Below are 15,094 nucleotides of genomic sequence, written 5' to 3' on the forward strand. Positions count from 1 at the left end.
GGCAAGCGAAATAGTTATGTCAAAAAAGACAGGAGGAAAACAGCCTGTGTAGTCTGTGGTTATTTCAGTTCTAATCCTTAAAAGTGAGGCAAGTTTAATTGAATAAATGTGAAGCTTGGGAGCACTGAGGATCATATTGGTCAAAGTGGACAAAATCCTGAAGAACTCATTCAGACAAAACTCCTGGAGTCAATAGGGACTTTGCTTGAATATGGATTTTAACTCAATATAATTGGCCTTGAAAATCCCATAGCTGCATGTACAAAAATCTTTGGCTTCTGGAGAGCTGATTTTGATGGAATACAGAAATTGCCTTGAGGAGTTGTGATTAGAAGTCAGTAATGTATAGCAAGCCTATAGGGCTGCAGGAAGTGGGACATAGTCAGCTGAAGAAAATTAAATTGGAATTCTTCCTGGTTAAATGTGCATGGAGGGAAAAGAGCAACAAAGGCCAATGTGGTTAAATAGTGATGTAAAGACTAGGGCAGTGTAAACAATAGGCAGGAGGCTTTTACAAGTATTTAAAATATAAACTGTGTGGTAATGAAGAGAATGGTGAGATATATAAAAATAAGCAGAAGGGAATAAGAAGAGTAATTAGAGGAGCCTGAAAAAATAATACAAATATAAAATTACAGAGAAAGTTTCTACCAAACTATAAAACTAACAAATTTGTTAGTCTCTAAGGTGCCACAAGTACTCCTGTTATTTTTGCGGATACAGACTAACACGGCTGCTACTCTGAAACCTATAAAATTGTTGTAGAATGTAAAGTAGGGAAAATAGACATTTATCTGATTTTTTTTAAAAAAAATAGAAATATGAGTTGGGATAAGGATGACAAAAATGTAAACAAACCCCAGGATTAGATTTCCTGACAGGAGTTAGAGAATGGGTGAAAAGAAATGGAAATGATTTTATGGCAGACAAAGCATCAGATTCTGATCACTGTCCTCCACAAGTGTTAAAGGAAATGAGGAAAGCTGTTAGTGAAAGATTAACTGATATGACTTGCTTTCCTGAAAGACCTAGATGTGGGGAATTTAATAACATTATTTCCAAAAGAACTGTGAGATTAGCCTGGAATCCAACACGTTTGGAGGAAAGCATTAGTGATTTAGAAGGATTTAATAAGGGAACACTTTTAAAAAAAATGTATTAAGGGCTAGATTGTACCATTTAGGCAAAGCAGTGATTAGGGAGCAGTGTGAAGCTGTACCACCCAAAGGATACCCATGCAACTGTTAAAAATACAACAAATTACTTAATATGTTTTATGCAAAAAATGTTAGCACCTAAACTCCCCAATTAAGACCCCAGCACATACAACATCCCACCTTCTGACATGCCAAATTGTTCAACCCTATCCACATGTAAATCCTGAAAGAATACACGAGCTTTGCAGCATGTCTAGTTTGATAACAGACAGTGAACGATAAATATCACTACTCTGCACTGAAAAATTTGGTGACCTTTCACCATAGGCTGAGAATGTCTCATGAATTTCCACTTAACCAAGGGTGTGGGGGACACTCTGACCTCACTCCATACCTCAGGATCACCAAATTTCAGTAGATGATGATGATAATATAATACCTAGCTCTTATGTTGGGCCTTTTATCAGTATATTCCAAAGCACTTTACAAAGGAGTTTAGTACAACACTGTATAAGTGGGAGGTCTTGCCTAGAATTAATTTGGAGTTATGGTACAGGGTGGATGGCGTGAACTGCAGTGAAAGTGCTGAATGTTACATGATGTACCTACTGTAGGTTTCAGAAGCATTTACTGAATGGCCACATTCAAGATTGTGAGTGAAGAATTAATGAACTGGCTTTTGGGGAGGAGAGGCTCTCAGATGATATTGTGAGGGGGGTGGTATAAGAACCTGAATAGAATAGAACAGGAAGTAGCCTTACACAAAGTCTGTTGTGCACATACTTGATAAACACATGTAGCAGTTCCATAATCATGGGTTTGGGCAACTGCACCATGCACCACATTTCAACTTCTGCGCTGGGCTTGAGTTCAACTTTTCAGGGGAACCAGGTGGTTCACAGGTTAATAGAATCTTCAACATCTAGGACACCACTTCAAATCCAGTCTTGTTTGTGGGTGATTGACAGCTATTAGCTAACTATGGCTATTTGGTGACTTGCGTGAAGTCATTTTCCTACTGGACAAGTGTCTGCATCACAAAGACTATCAGCATAGTTAATACTCATTCCCACCTTTCTGGCAATCTCAAGAGAGAGACCAAAGACTAAATAGACCATATAGACTGAAATAAGAGTCCTCAGCACATGGACTGGACAGAGTTGGGTTGTAGTGTTGCCACCTTTAATGTACCTCTTGTCTCTATAAAAAGAAGACCTCAGCCTCCAGATCAGGCAAACTGACACTTTTTATGGTTGCCTCCACTGATTCCCTACATTCTTTTTCAGAACAGTGGGTGTTGTCTGGGGTTCTTTGCTCCGTGTCTCCTTTTGGTTCCCATGTTTTAACTCTGTGACCTGTACTCACCTTCCTGTTTTTTCCATTCTTTGTCCCTGCTAATTTGTTGACCCCTGTTCTTTAGTAACCTTCCCAGTCCTTATTTTTTGTTGTGGAATGGCTGCTAATGTTCCTTTTGGATGGGTTCCACCGATTCCTACAGGGATTAAATAGGCTGACACCTTTTATGAGCACGAAATTCACATGAAATACTGAGGGTGGGAAGGAGGAGATGGTGGAGGAAACTTTTGCAGTTCTAGGGTATGTCTACGCTGCAATTAGACACCTGCTCCTGGCCCACGCCAGCTGACTCAAGCTGGCAGGGTTCAGGCTGCAGGGCTATTTAATTGCGGTGTAAACATTCGCACTTCCCACCTCGCAGGATCCTAGTGCCTGGGCTCCAGCCCGAGCCCAAATATCTACAGTGCAGTTAAACAGCCGCTTAGCCTGAGCCCCACAAGTCAGCTGGCATGGGCCAGCCATGGGTTTTTTATTGCAGTTTAGATGTACCCTTAGTAAGCCAAGGTAAGTAGTGATGGCTTGTAAGAAATTTGAAGGTAAAAGCCACGTTATTATTTTATGGTACATTGATCAAAGTACAATAAGAGAATATTTTCCTCTCAGATGGCTTTCTCCTTTTGTTAATGCTTCTAATTTAATACCTCAAGAAAAATACATTTTATTAGAGGTTTCTCATCAGCTATTGTCCTATGTTGGTTTTTTGTTTCTTTTTAGTAGCAAAGCTAACCACCAAGTAGCCTCAGGACATGCAATTCTTACCTCCATGCATAGTACAGTATTATTTAAGACTCTAAATGCTAATTTAATGAAAATTGGTATATTCACAGTGTTCAGGAACCTAGGGCTTTATGCAAAGCAAAGCATAGACGAGTCTCTTCATTTGAGAAACTACTGTTGGAAGAAAAGCTCGTTGAGGCTGCGCTTGGCAGTGTTTTAAAAGTACTGCAGGCACATGGTTGCTGTAAATGGACAAAAATTGATGGATGTGCTGTGAACTTCTAGTCTAAGCCATGGAACTCACACTGCTATTATTCTACATCAATGTTCATCTCATAATCAAGTTTGATCTAATTTAAGTTTTATTTTTTTTTAATGGAGTGAAGAATCATGCCCTAGGGTTGAAAGCAGAGTTTATCCATTACAATAGATAGATGAGGCTTGGCTCCTTACCATTTATCAGTACAACCTTTGTGTCTATTTTGGCTTTTGTCTAATTAGATTTTTCATTTAATGGTAGAGGGATAGCAGTCCCAATACACTCTTCTTTGTGAAGGAGTTTAGGATAAATAACACTCACATAATGTTTCTAACCCAGTTTCCAGAAACCACTATCAAAGATTGGAGTTTTTAAAGACTTTTGTGAAGATACTGGCTGTTTTGTTTAAAACACTTAATCCGCTTAGGGGGTTTTCAAGAATACTTGAAGGTGCTGTCTCTGTGTCTGATTTTAGTACACTTGCCAGAAACCGGAGCAGAACTCTCAGCAATTATCAATGGTATGTGCAAGTATAGGAGCAGGTGCTGAGACAGTAATAAGCCATCCTGCAAATCTGTGATCTAAATGTTGTAACTTCTCTTAGGGCCAAATTCAGCTCTTCCCTGGTGCAGCTCCCAGGGGGGGCTCAGGGCACCAGTGCAGCAAGCGCGTGGCTGGGGCAGCAAGCCGCGGGGGGCGGCCTGCTGGTCCGGTAGCTGCGAGGGCGGCAGTCAGGCTGCCTTCGGCGGCATGCCTGCGGGAGGTCCGCCAGTCCCGCGGCTTTGGCGGCAATTCGGCGGCGGGACCGGAGGACCTCCCGCAGGCATGCCGCTGAATCTCCGTGACCAGCGGACCGCCCGCAGCGTGCCGCCGAAAGCCGTGCTTGGGGCGGCAAAAAACGTAGAGCCGCCCCTGGCAGCTCCACTGCAGTCGATTGAATGGCACTCACTTTAGACTCAGACTGAACTTGGCCCTTTTGGTGAAGTCCTCCTGGCTCCCAAAATTGAGCAGCACCTCAGTGATTACACTGAGTAGGATGGTCCAAGAAGTGGAGAGGACACAGAGGAGAACTCTTGGCCCCCTGCAGTCCTCCAGCATGGTATGTGGGAGTGTGTAGGGGATTTAAGGTCAGCCCAAGGGAGTGGTAGAGACGTGGAAAGTGTAGTGCATTTGGGGATTAAGGAATCACAGTTCTCCCCCCACCTTCCCTCTTTTCCCTACTGTGATGCTGGCAGACCAGGTGCCAGCTCATGCTGAAGGTCCAGGCCAATTCACTTGTGTATTAGCATAGATCAAAGTGATTGTTAAACGTATAAGAGTATATTGGTGTTTAAACTTCATGAAAACTAGTGGGATGTTACCTGCATTGTTTTCACATATCTGTATCCTGTTGTTATGTAATAACAAACATTTACATTGTGTAAACCCCTGTAACTAAATAATCCATCAAAAGAGAAAGAAGCCTTGTGGAATGCAAATGAAGAACTTTAACAGAAAAGTGCTCATTTTGAAGCAAGTGGTCATTGTGATGATCGGAGGTCAAAGACTCAAAATGTGTTCCTCTCTCTCTGTCATCAAAGGAAAGGCCCACATGGGTAGTGACGTGTCAGCTTGTTTTCTATGAGAAGAAGCTATAAGTATGGATTCAGGGAAAAATCCTTCATCTCTGGACTGTATGGACTCCTAAAGGTTACAGGTGCAAAGTGGAGATCCCCACAGACAATCTGGGAACCCTGAAAAGTTTTTTGGGAAACTGGCAGTTTATTACATCACTGGCACCATTTGGAATTACAAACTGTGACTCACCTGTACATATATTTTACCTGCTTTAACTCTCAGTAACTCTTGCTTCCTTTTCTTAGCTAATAAACCTTTAGTTAGTTGACTATAGAATTGGCTACCAGCATTGTCTTTGGTGTAAGATCTAGAGTACCAATTGATCTAGGATAAGTGACTGGTCTCTTGGAATTGCAAGCAAACTGATGTGATGTGATTTTTGGTTTAAGTGACCTTTTATCACAAAGTCCATTTGTCTGGGTGGCAAGATAGATTGGAGAGTCTAAGGGGACTGTCTGTGACTCCATGGTAAGATGTGTATAGTGATCCAGGAGTTCACATTTGTCACTGGCTTGGTGAAACCTCAATATAAAACACACCACCAGTTTGGGGCGTCTGCTCTGTTTTCTGACAATCTGCCCTGAGGTAGGCATTCACAGTCATGAGCCACTCCAGACAGCATGACACCCACTTTCTGTTCAATAGTTTCTTTGAGGTTGATTTGGTGTGGTGTACAGGCCAATCCCTGAGCAAAAACAATGACCCTTGCTCATCAGACAGGAGAATAGCATTCCCATTGTTATCACACCGACAGTTATGAAAGAGCTGCAGCTGAGGAGGGGCGGGGAGTTCACTCCATCATGTTGGAACCTTCCGCCCCCTCCCCCCCCCCCACACACACACACAAATTGTTCCTTGAATTCCTCACATCTATAACAATCTTTCTGGCTTCCTGTCATACAGCTAACAGGATGGTTCATAAAATGTACCCCAGAAGAGGGTACTATGAGAGTATTTCAATTGAAGTGGTTTCTCTTAGAGAGAGCCTTGTCCTGCTCTCTTGTACTGGGGATTATGGGGACAGGGATTTTTCTTGAGCCCTAACAGGAAATGAATCCCATAACTTTCTAGTCAGCATTTTAAGGATCCCAATCCTATTGAAGTCAGTGGAAAGAAATCTGGAGGCTTTGGATAAGGCTATAAGTCCCCTTTCTCTGTAGGGGTTTCCTAGTACAAATTATCACCTTCCTGAATTTTAACTCATTTGATTTCAGTGTTCCAAATCCTGTGAAGGAGGATTCCGGGTTCGAGAAGTACGATGTCTGTCAGATGATCTGACACCCAGTAACCAATGTGATCCACAGCTTAAACCAGAAGAAAAAGAACCTTGTAACACTCAGGATTGTATACCAGAAATAGGTAAGGAGACAGGAAAACTAGACTGTTTTGACTGTGGAACTCCATCTAGTGGAGAAAATATTTAACAATCCTGTATAGGCTCTCTGGGTTCAGCGTTTATTTTCTGTTCCAATTTTAGGAGTTCGTTTTTAAACAAAACAAGGCTCTCTTTTTAAAAAGGTACAATAGGTTTTCATAGACTTTAAAGCCAGAAAGGATCATCATGATCATTTAGTCTGACCTAGTCACATTGCAGACCATAGAACCTAGGGTGACCAGACAGCAAATGTGAAAAATTGGGACAGGGGGTGGGAGGTAATAGGAGCCTATATGAGAAAAAGACAGAAAAATCGGGACTGTCCCTATAAAATTGGGACATCTGGTCACCCTAATAGAACCTCACCCACCCACTCCTGTAATAGACCCATAACCTCTGGCTGAGTTACTGAAGCCCTCAAATTGTGATTTAAAGACTTCAAGTTACAGAGAATCCACCATTTACTCCAGTTCAAACCAGCAAGTGACCTGTGCCCCATGGTGCAGAGGACGGCAAAAAAAACCCAGGGTCTCTGCCAATCTGACCATGGGGAAAATTCCTTCTTGACCCCAAATATGGTGATCAATTATACCCTGAGCTTGTGACAAGACCCACCAGGCAGACACGGGAAAGAATTCTCTGTAGTAACTCAGAGCCCTCTCCATCTAGTGTCCCATCCGGCTATTGGAGATATTTGCTGCTAGCCGTCACAGATCGGCTACCTGCCATTATAGGCAGTCTCATCATAACATCCCCTCCATAAACTTATCAAGCTCAGTCTGGAAGCCAGTTAGGATTTTTTGCCCCCACTGCGCTCCTTGGAAAGCTATTCCAGAACATCACTCTTCTGAAACTTTTGTCTAATGTCAAGCCTAAACTTGTTGATAGCCAGATTATATCCATTTGCTCTTGTGTCCACATCGGCGCTTAATTTAAATAACTCCTCTCCCTCCCTGGTATATATCCCTCTGATGTATTTAGAGACAGCAATCATGTCTCCCCTCAGCCGTCTTTTGATTAGGCTAAACAAGCCAAGCTCTTTGAGTCTTCTGATTAAAATGTTTTCCTTGAACACTATCAGAAATTGACTTCCCTTTGAAGTCCCAGAGAGCATGAGAGATTTTTGGATCTGCTAAAATGGCACATTTGGGTTAATTTTAGTGTGTATTTTATGGAACCTCATATTTTGAATGTTTGATTTGGTGGGTTCTTACTGCTTTAACCCTAAAACCAGAAAATTTAATCATGTATAATATTCTATGTCTTCTAATACCTTTTACAAGGAACTATGCATACAAAAGACATTTTCTTTATTATGAACTTCCCGGTGCTGTTGCATACATTCATAGATTCCAAGGCCAGAAGAGACCATTATGAGCATCTAGTCTCACCTTCTTTATAATACGGGCCATAGAACCTCCCCAAAATAATTCCTAGATTTCACTTTCCTTCTTGATTTTAAAATATCAACCTAAGATGTCAATGCAGAGTCAAATTTCTTTCATGAAATTTATTAACCAAAATGTAACACGTTAGCATTAATTTGATATTGTCAGGGATTTTTTTCATAATTTTTATGGAATCATTTTATTACTAATTATAATTACTAGAGAAGGAGAGAAAGATGTATTAAGAAATAGTTGGAACCTCATTCTACTCTGCAGCAACTTTCAGGTCAAATTTGTTCACAAATTTAGATTTTGTAAAAATTAGCTATTATGTAGCATAAGACTGATAGAAATGTTCTTCTTCTTCTTCCTCCTCCTCCATGTGGAAACAGTTTTGTTTAAAACAAATTAATACTGACAAGTCTCATGATTTTATTGTGTGCCTTCTGTTATTTGGTCTTTTTCTTAAAATCCCTGCTCCTTGAGTTATGTGATTATGAGAGAATCTCAGTTTTCATCAAAAAAGCAAGTTTCTAGCCCTCATGGTTTTTAAATGTGAATGGAGTGCATCCTAGTGGCTCAGAACCCAGAAGGCAAATATAAAGAACCCAACATTTATTATTTTTCAAAATCTCAATATTTATAAGCCAATCTTGTGATTGTGGGGGGCCTGATTCATGACTTTTCAGTGCTTGGGGGTTGGTAGTACTGTTAATATTCCCCTGAAGCATTAGCCACCCAAACACTGCAGCATGGTATTTATTACCTGAGAATCTGAAAGTGAAAATGACACAAACCTGACTATAAATACAAGTGCTACTGTCTAGTCTATTTTCATTATTCAAGCCAAATTAAGTGTAAAAAGCAAACACAAATTATTAAAAGTAAAGTAGATTGTTTTAAATATGTGCTTTTTTTTTCTAAATTTATTCAAATAAAAAAAGTTCTTGTAGTTTTAATAATTTAACTTACTTACATCAGTAGGCTATTTTTAAATATATGCTTTTTTCACCTGACAGTAAATCTTTAAAAATAAATTTGCACTCAACCATAATCTGCTCTGATAACATAATCTTTCTGAATCATAAAAGTCTGTGCTTTTTTTTCCCCCCCAGATGAAAATTGCAAAGACAAATACTACAACTGCAATGTGGTGGTGCAGGCCCGTCTCTGTGTCTATACCTATTACAAGACAGCTTGTTGTGCATCCTGCACAAGGGTGGCCAATAGACAATCAGGTTTTCTAGGACGCAGATAACAACTACTCCATCACCTGTAGCGTCCATGTTTAACTTCGATATGGGAACATAAACAGTGTTACTGTTTGGACTGCAACAGGTTCTACCTTCTTAAAGAGATGGTTTCCATATTGCTGAGCACATCAAGACTATGGTTATGTCTCACACATAACATGCAGCATATAATAGGAGCTTTTTGGCTTTTTAAAATGTTCATTGTAAAACCGTGATTTTTAAAGCATTATTTTTTACTGATACTATTGTATGCATCTGTTCATCAAATAATTGTTATTTAAGGAAAATACCACCCTTCTTGTTATGAACTGAATGAAAGGAAAATCAGTCAAATGCATTTATTGGAGGTGTTTGACCAGTACAGATACAGTAGCATGATCATTTGCTGAGTATCAACCCTTCTTTGGTGTTTTGGACTTAAATTAGTAGATGGTATCAGTAGAACATGTACATGAGAAGTGTTATGTCATAAAAAAACCCAACACCCTTAGGACCCATTTAAGCTCAATTTCCTGGCACCCTAATATGTGTGTTTTATTACCTCAACCCTTCATACTAAATTAGTGTCATGATTAAGCTCTCTTTCACTAACTTCCTGCCTTCAACTAAGCAGCAAATGTACACACATTGACTGCCTATAAGTGCCTTGTATCTAATTCATAAACTAGTGCATTAAAGTTATAGCCTGTAATTCTGTATGGATGTTGAAAGCAATATATTACCCACCACAGTGCCCTTAAGTCTTTTAAGTCTTCTCTTTAACATGTGAAGCTAACAGCTGAAGCTCAAATGGGTGACGTTCCTCCACTGATCTAAATTGTCAGTTTACACCAGCAGAGGATCTTCCACCATGATGTAGCAATCTCGCTGCATAATAATTTTTCATTATAGAAATGTTCAGTAAGTAATAGGATCAATCCAAATGTGTATAAGATTCAATTAGGATTGCCATCAGTTTCTGAAGCTGCCACCAAAGGATCTGGCCCTCTGTCTCTAATATGTTTTCATAACCCTTTGGTATCAGCCGTCTGTGGTGGGGATTTTATATATATATACTAACTGCTAGTGCAGTAGTTTGGAAGTCTGTATTAAGGAAATCCTGACTCCTAGCTGTTGAAGGATTATTACAGTGTAGTTTGTCTTGTTTTCATCCTGTTTTGATCCTCAGTAAACTTACTCTAAAAGAATAGCATCTATTTACACCATGTCTCCCTGTTCCAGTCAAGAATGGTTACAGATTTGCACCTGGGTTAGATGAGCTTCATTTTCTACACTTACTGTACTCAGTCCTGGAATTTGCTAGAGCTAAACAGAATGAGACATTCAGTGCAGATAAAGGCATTCAGTGCAGATTAAAGGTATTAAACTACCTGAAAATTTCACAGTTCATCCACTTTTATTGAGTCTTTTTAAATATTTCTGTGTAAGTAGCGCTGAGTTCTGTTGGTGGAAAAAAATAACTTGCTTATTGAATTACTCATTGCAATGTACTCTAAACCCTACTGATATCTTTAATCTTGAGTCCATTTTTAAGGTGTCCACTGTCTGAATTCAAAAACGGTGCCAAATAATCCTATTTATACCTGATACATGTTTACTGTTGAGCTTTATGCTAGTCCTATGTTGATTATCTCTGAGCCCTATTGTACCATCAATGTTTGATCAGGAGTCCCTATTGTAATCAGTGGGAGTTCTCCTTTGTCTCTAAAATTTGATGTCACAATAATGATTCTTTGTGATTAGAAATTATTAAATGTCATTAGATTTGATTACCCTCTAATTAATTTAATTAAACAATGGGAGACCTTTATGAAATTGAAAGACTAATTATATACCTTTTTTTTTTTTGAGTTAATGATCCCTTCTCAGTCCTATGCCTTTATGTCATGAAAAGTCATCCATCAAGGACTTTATATAGCTCTTGAAGATCTGAGATTACACTGTATACAGTAGATACTTGACCAAAGAATTATGGGGAGGAACTGCCAAATTTCCAATGGTGGTAAATATAAATTTTCATATGAATGTCACATTGTAGCAAATCCTGACAAACTGTATCTAATTTTGTTGTTTCTCTTTTGCCTTAAGAGAAGTGTATTTCATCTACTTTAGGGAAGTATCTGTAGCATAGAAAGATTATTTACATCCCAGATGAAGAAATAAATTATAGTTGACACAACAGTAATATATGACCCATAAACAGTTTGCACATACCTTTGGATAAGGTAAATAATTTAAGCTGAACAGTGAGTTGGTAAGTAGGTATGTGAACGTGGTGCCTTACACGGTTTGTAGGCAAGTTATAAAATGTGTTGCTCTTGAATACGTGGCAGTTGGGATGGCTTAAAAGGATTTATCTTTTTGTGGGCTCCATTAATGTACCATTGAAGACGGCAAAGTTCATAGGAGCCAAGTATAAAAGGGTATATATCTATGTATATATACCCTGTATTACTCCTCAGATTCATTGCTTTGTTAGTTGAATGTGGTCACTTATATTGATAGTTATATAAACTGAGCTATCTGGTGTAAGGCCAGTTTTCATATATACTATTTAAAAAGTATTAGTCTCACCTAATTAAACACCATGCAGTAAGGAGTCAGCCTGATTGTGGCCAGATTTAATCTCTTGTTGTCACTGGCAAGTTTCACTATAATTATGATAGATGTTTTTAGAATATAAACTAATCAACTCTCCTTTCCTACACACACTGATGCAGAAGGACTAATATTATCTATGGTAATATTTCATTGTCACATGAAGTGCACTTTTAAAACTATTCATTTAAACCAGTTATTGCATTTTAATTATTACAAGTGTTTGTTTTTATATAGCAGTGCTCCAGTTTAGCCTGACACCATGTATAGTTCCTGATTCTTTCACTTACATTGATGTAAATCAGGAATGGCACTAATGAACTCAGTGGAGTTACACGGGTATAAAACCAGTGTAAGCAAGTGCAGAATCAGGCTCATTAATTTGAACAACACCTTTTCTTTATTGTGTGTTAATACGTAGTAGAAAAAACATTATTTCTCACCTTTCAAATCTTCAGGTTACATGATCTGGGATAAAATAGAAGATCAGAGTAACTATGGGGACAATATGTGGATCGTCAATATAAGGCAAACTGGTGAAAAGTGATTACCTGAAGCCAGCACACAACAAAGGGAGCCCCACATCTGGCTTCTCAAACATCTGTAGAGAACCCATTTTGCTGATCTTACATGACAGAGGCAGATTTTGAGGGGTGATGCAAAAGCAAGAGGGCAAGGTTTGCATGGTTTTGCATGAACATCACACAACCCAGCCATGGTTTCAACACATTCATACAATTACGACTAATGTAATGTAATAATCTGTCTTTGGGGCATAATACATCAGGGTCTAGAATTAATGTTGTTTTTACAATGTTTATATGATCCCATTTCCATAGCCAAATGGTACAGATCCAAAATTGGGTCCTTTTAAATAGGAAAACACTTGCTGTATTTTCGAGATTTGTTAACTCAAAAGTTCATAGACAAGGCACATATGGATGAGATAGCCACAATTTAACTGAGTTCAGTGGGATTACTCACATTCAGGAGTGTTTGGAGTGCTAATAGCTACTGCCATACCTGCTTACTCAACAAGAATGTTTGATGTTTAGAGCAGTGCTAAGTGATCAGACCATTTTATTACCTTGAACAGAGGACTAGCTGGCACAGCTGTGGGAATTAATACAAGGTGGGTTTTTTTTGTAGTGAGCGAGAACAAGATAGCTTTTAACAGTTTGTGTCAGAAATAAGACTAGTTATTAGTAGAGCTATTCTCCTGATAGTTCAACCAGCTCCTGAACCCTTGGTGGTTCGTTTTATTAAAATAACTACTGAATGAATTCCTGTGCAATGAACCCAGAGTACCTATAACTGCACAATTATGAAAGTATGTATTGTTCCTGTATTCTCACATACAACATCTGCTGTTTTAAAAGTACCATTAGAGCAATCATGTATAGATTGAATAGCAGAAAAAATCTTTGCAGGACTTGGTTTTTATGGCACAGCTGTGTTTAATGCCTTTTGGCTCCTCTCTATAAAAGCATTTGTCGGTCTATGGGGCAGTTAATTGGGAAATTCAAACAATGAATGCTGAAAGTAAACTTTCTTCGTTCCTAACACGGCTTACAGAATATATTAGTGGGGGTTATGTTAGTTTCTATTTAGGGAGCTGAATCAAAGCAATCTACTAACACTTAACATTTTCATCTTTAGTGTTTTTAAATAGGCAAACTAATTTGCATTATAAGAAACAATTATTGGGTCAAATTCTGACCTGGTGAAAGCAGGTGCAACTTTATTAGAAATGCATCCACTAACACTAGGTCTGAATTTGGTCCTTTGTCAATTTTCAATGAAACACAAGGGAGTATAGTTACATTTTTTTAAATGGAGACTCCTTGGAATTTTAATGGATTGGGAAATGCAAACTCCCATTATCTTTTGGGCTTGATTATTCCCTTTGAAAATTCAACGCTTTCCCAGTGACTTTCTAACAACACTGCTTTCATTAGCCTGCTTTGTCATGGTGCACTGTGTGGGTCTCTTCAGAACTGACCCTGCAATGTGCTCATCATGGGTGGACGTAGGTGCCCTTGCTGACCCTCCCTGAAGTCAACAGGGACATTGTTAAGCAGGGATGTTGGAACAATTTGTATAGTTGGGGTGCTGAGAGCCATCAAACCACACTGTAAATCCTGTATATGATGGCAACTACTCGAAGCTAGGGGGTGCAGAAGCACCCTCAGCACCTCTAGTTCCAGCAACTATGTCTTCATGGACTGGGGCCTTAACTGTGCAGATCATCAAGCCTCGATTTGAGTGACACAAAAACCCTACTTTATATATGTAAAATTACTTACATTTCACCTTAACCCAGTCATCCATCTTGGCAGAAGGATACACTTTATTATAACTTATTTTTTGTTATTTGTAAATACAAGATGTTTATAGGAAATATGTATTCTGAGCTATGTCTATGGAACAAGCCACTGCACCAAAATAGTTCAATTATTTAGAATATGCAGATTTTTATTAAAGGGACCTAATGTGTATTTATTTACATATGCCATCTACATTTTTGTCCAGGTCTTTCATCATACTAATCCAAGTTTTCATGGAATTTTATAGCATATATATATGTCATATTGTAAATCCATAGTTACCATTTTGTAATTTTCTGATTAGCCAGTTTCTTGAGTGGATTTAAAGGGGGAGTATAAGTTAAAGTACTTTGTGACTAGTTCGGGAATATGTATCCCTGGCAATGCACCCGAACCTGAACTGTACAGCATCCTTTTCATATTGTATACATTTTCTCTTTGATGGAAAAAGTTAACTATTTTTGTTTATGACTAATTTATTTTTTATTATTGTGAAAAATAAAGTAATTAAAGATCAGCTTTTGTGACATGGTTTATTTCCTATTTGGTGAACCCTATGTAACTCCTGTACACAGGAGTTAAACATATGTATCAACAGTTGAATAGATCCCTGGAGGGATCTAATTAACATGCCTTATCTAGTACTGTGCAGAATATAGAAACGTTGCCAAAAAGAGATAACACTGTGCTCTATAACCTTACAGAGTATTGACAGTGTCATCCTGGTTTCCTGATAGACAATCATACCTATTAGAGATTGGAAAAGAAAGCCTTTTATTGATAGGTCATCATCTCCCCCCTGCTTCCAAACCAGGTTGTTTCCTACCGTATGTTCTCAATTACACTACCCAATTTTAAATTATTTTCTCCCACCACTTCCCTTGAGAAGCTCTGGCTCCTTTATGCCAGGTAAAACAGCCGGAGGGGTGTAAAGCAGTGCTAAAAACTGCCGTTCCAGCAGGGAGAGGATCCCCCGATGCAGGCGCTGTAGAAGACAAGTGTGAGGCTGTGCAGGAGGGACTTGCCCTCTCCTCTGGAGGCACTAGG

The 15,094-nt window shown here is 39.0% G+C and overlaps 1 protein-coding gene across 2 annotated transcripts in view; it reads left to right on the top strand.

The window, feature by feature from the left end:
- THSD4 (thrombospondin type 1 domain containing 4) overlaps positions 1-9,127 on the top strand; it is a 598,412-nt gene extending 589,285 nt beyond the window's left edge. For both annotated transcript variants that reach the window (XM_065412285.1, XM_065412286.1), the window contains 2 exons: positions 6,321-6,465; positions 8,985-9,127. In XM_065412285.1, coding sequence (XP_065268357.1) covers positions 6,321-6,465; positions 8,985-9,127 — 288 coding nt within the window. The remainder of the gene's footprint in view (positions 1-6,320; positions 6,466-8,984) is intronic.
- The last annotated feature ends 5,967 nt before the right edge of the window (positions 9,128-15,094 follow it).

The sequence above is a fragment of the Emys orbicularis genome, chromosome 10 (genome assembly GCF_028017835.1).
Source record: "Emys orbicularis isolate rEmyOrb1 chromosome 10, rEmyOrb1.hap1, whole genome shotgun sequence".
NCBI lineage: Eukaryota > Metazoa > Chordata > Testudines > Emydidae > Emys > Emys orbicularis.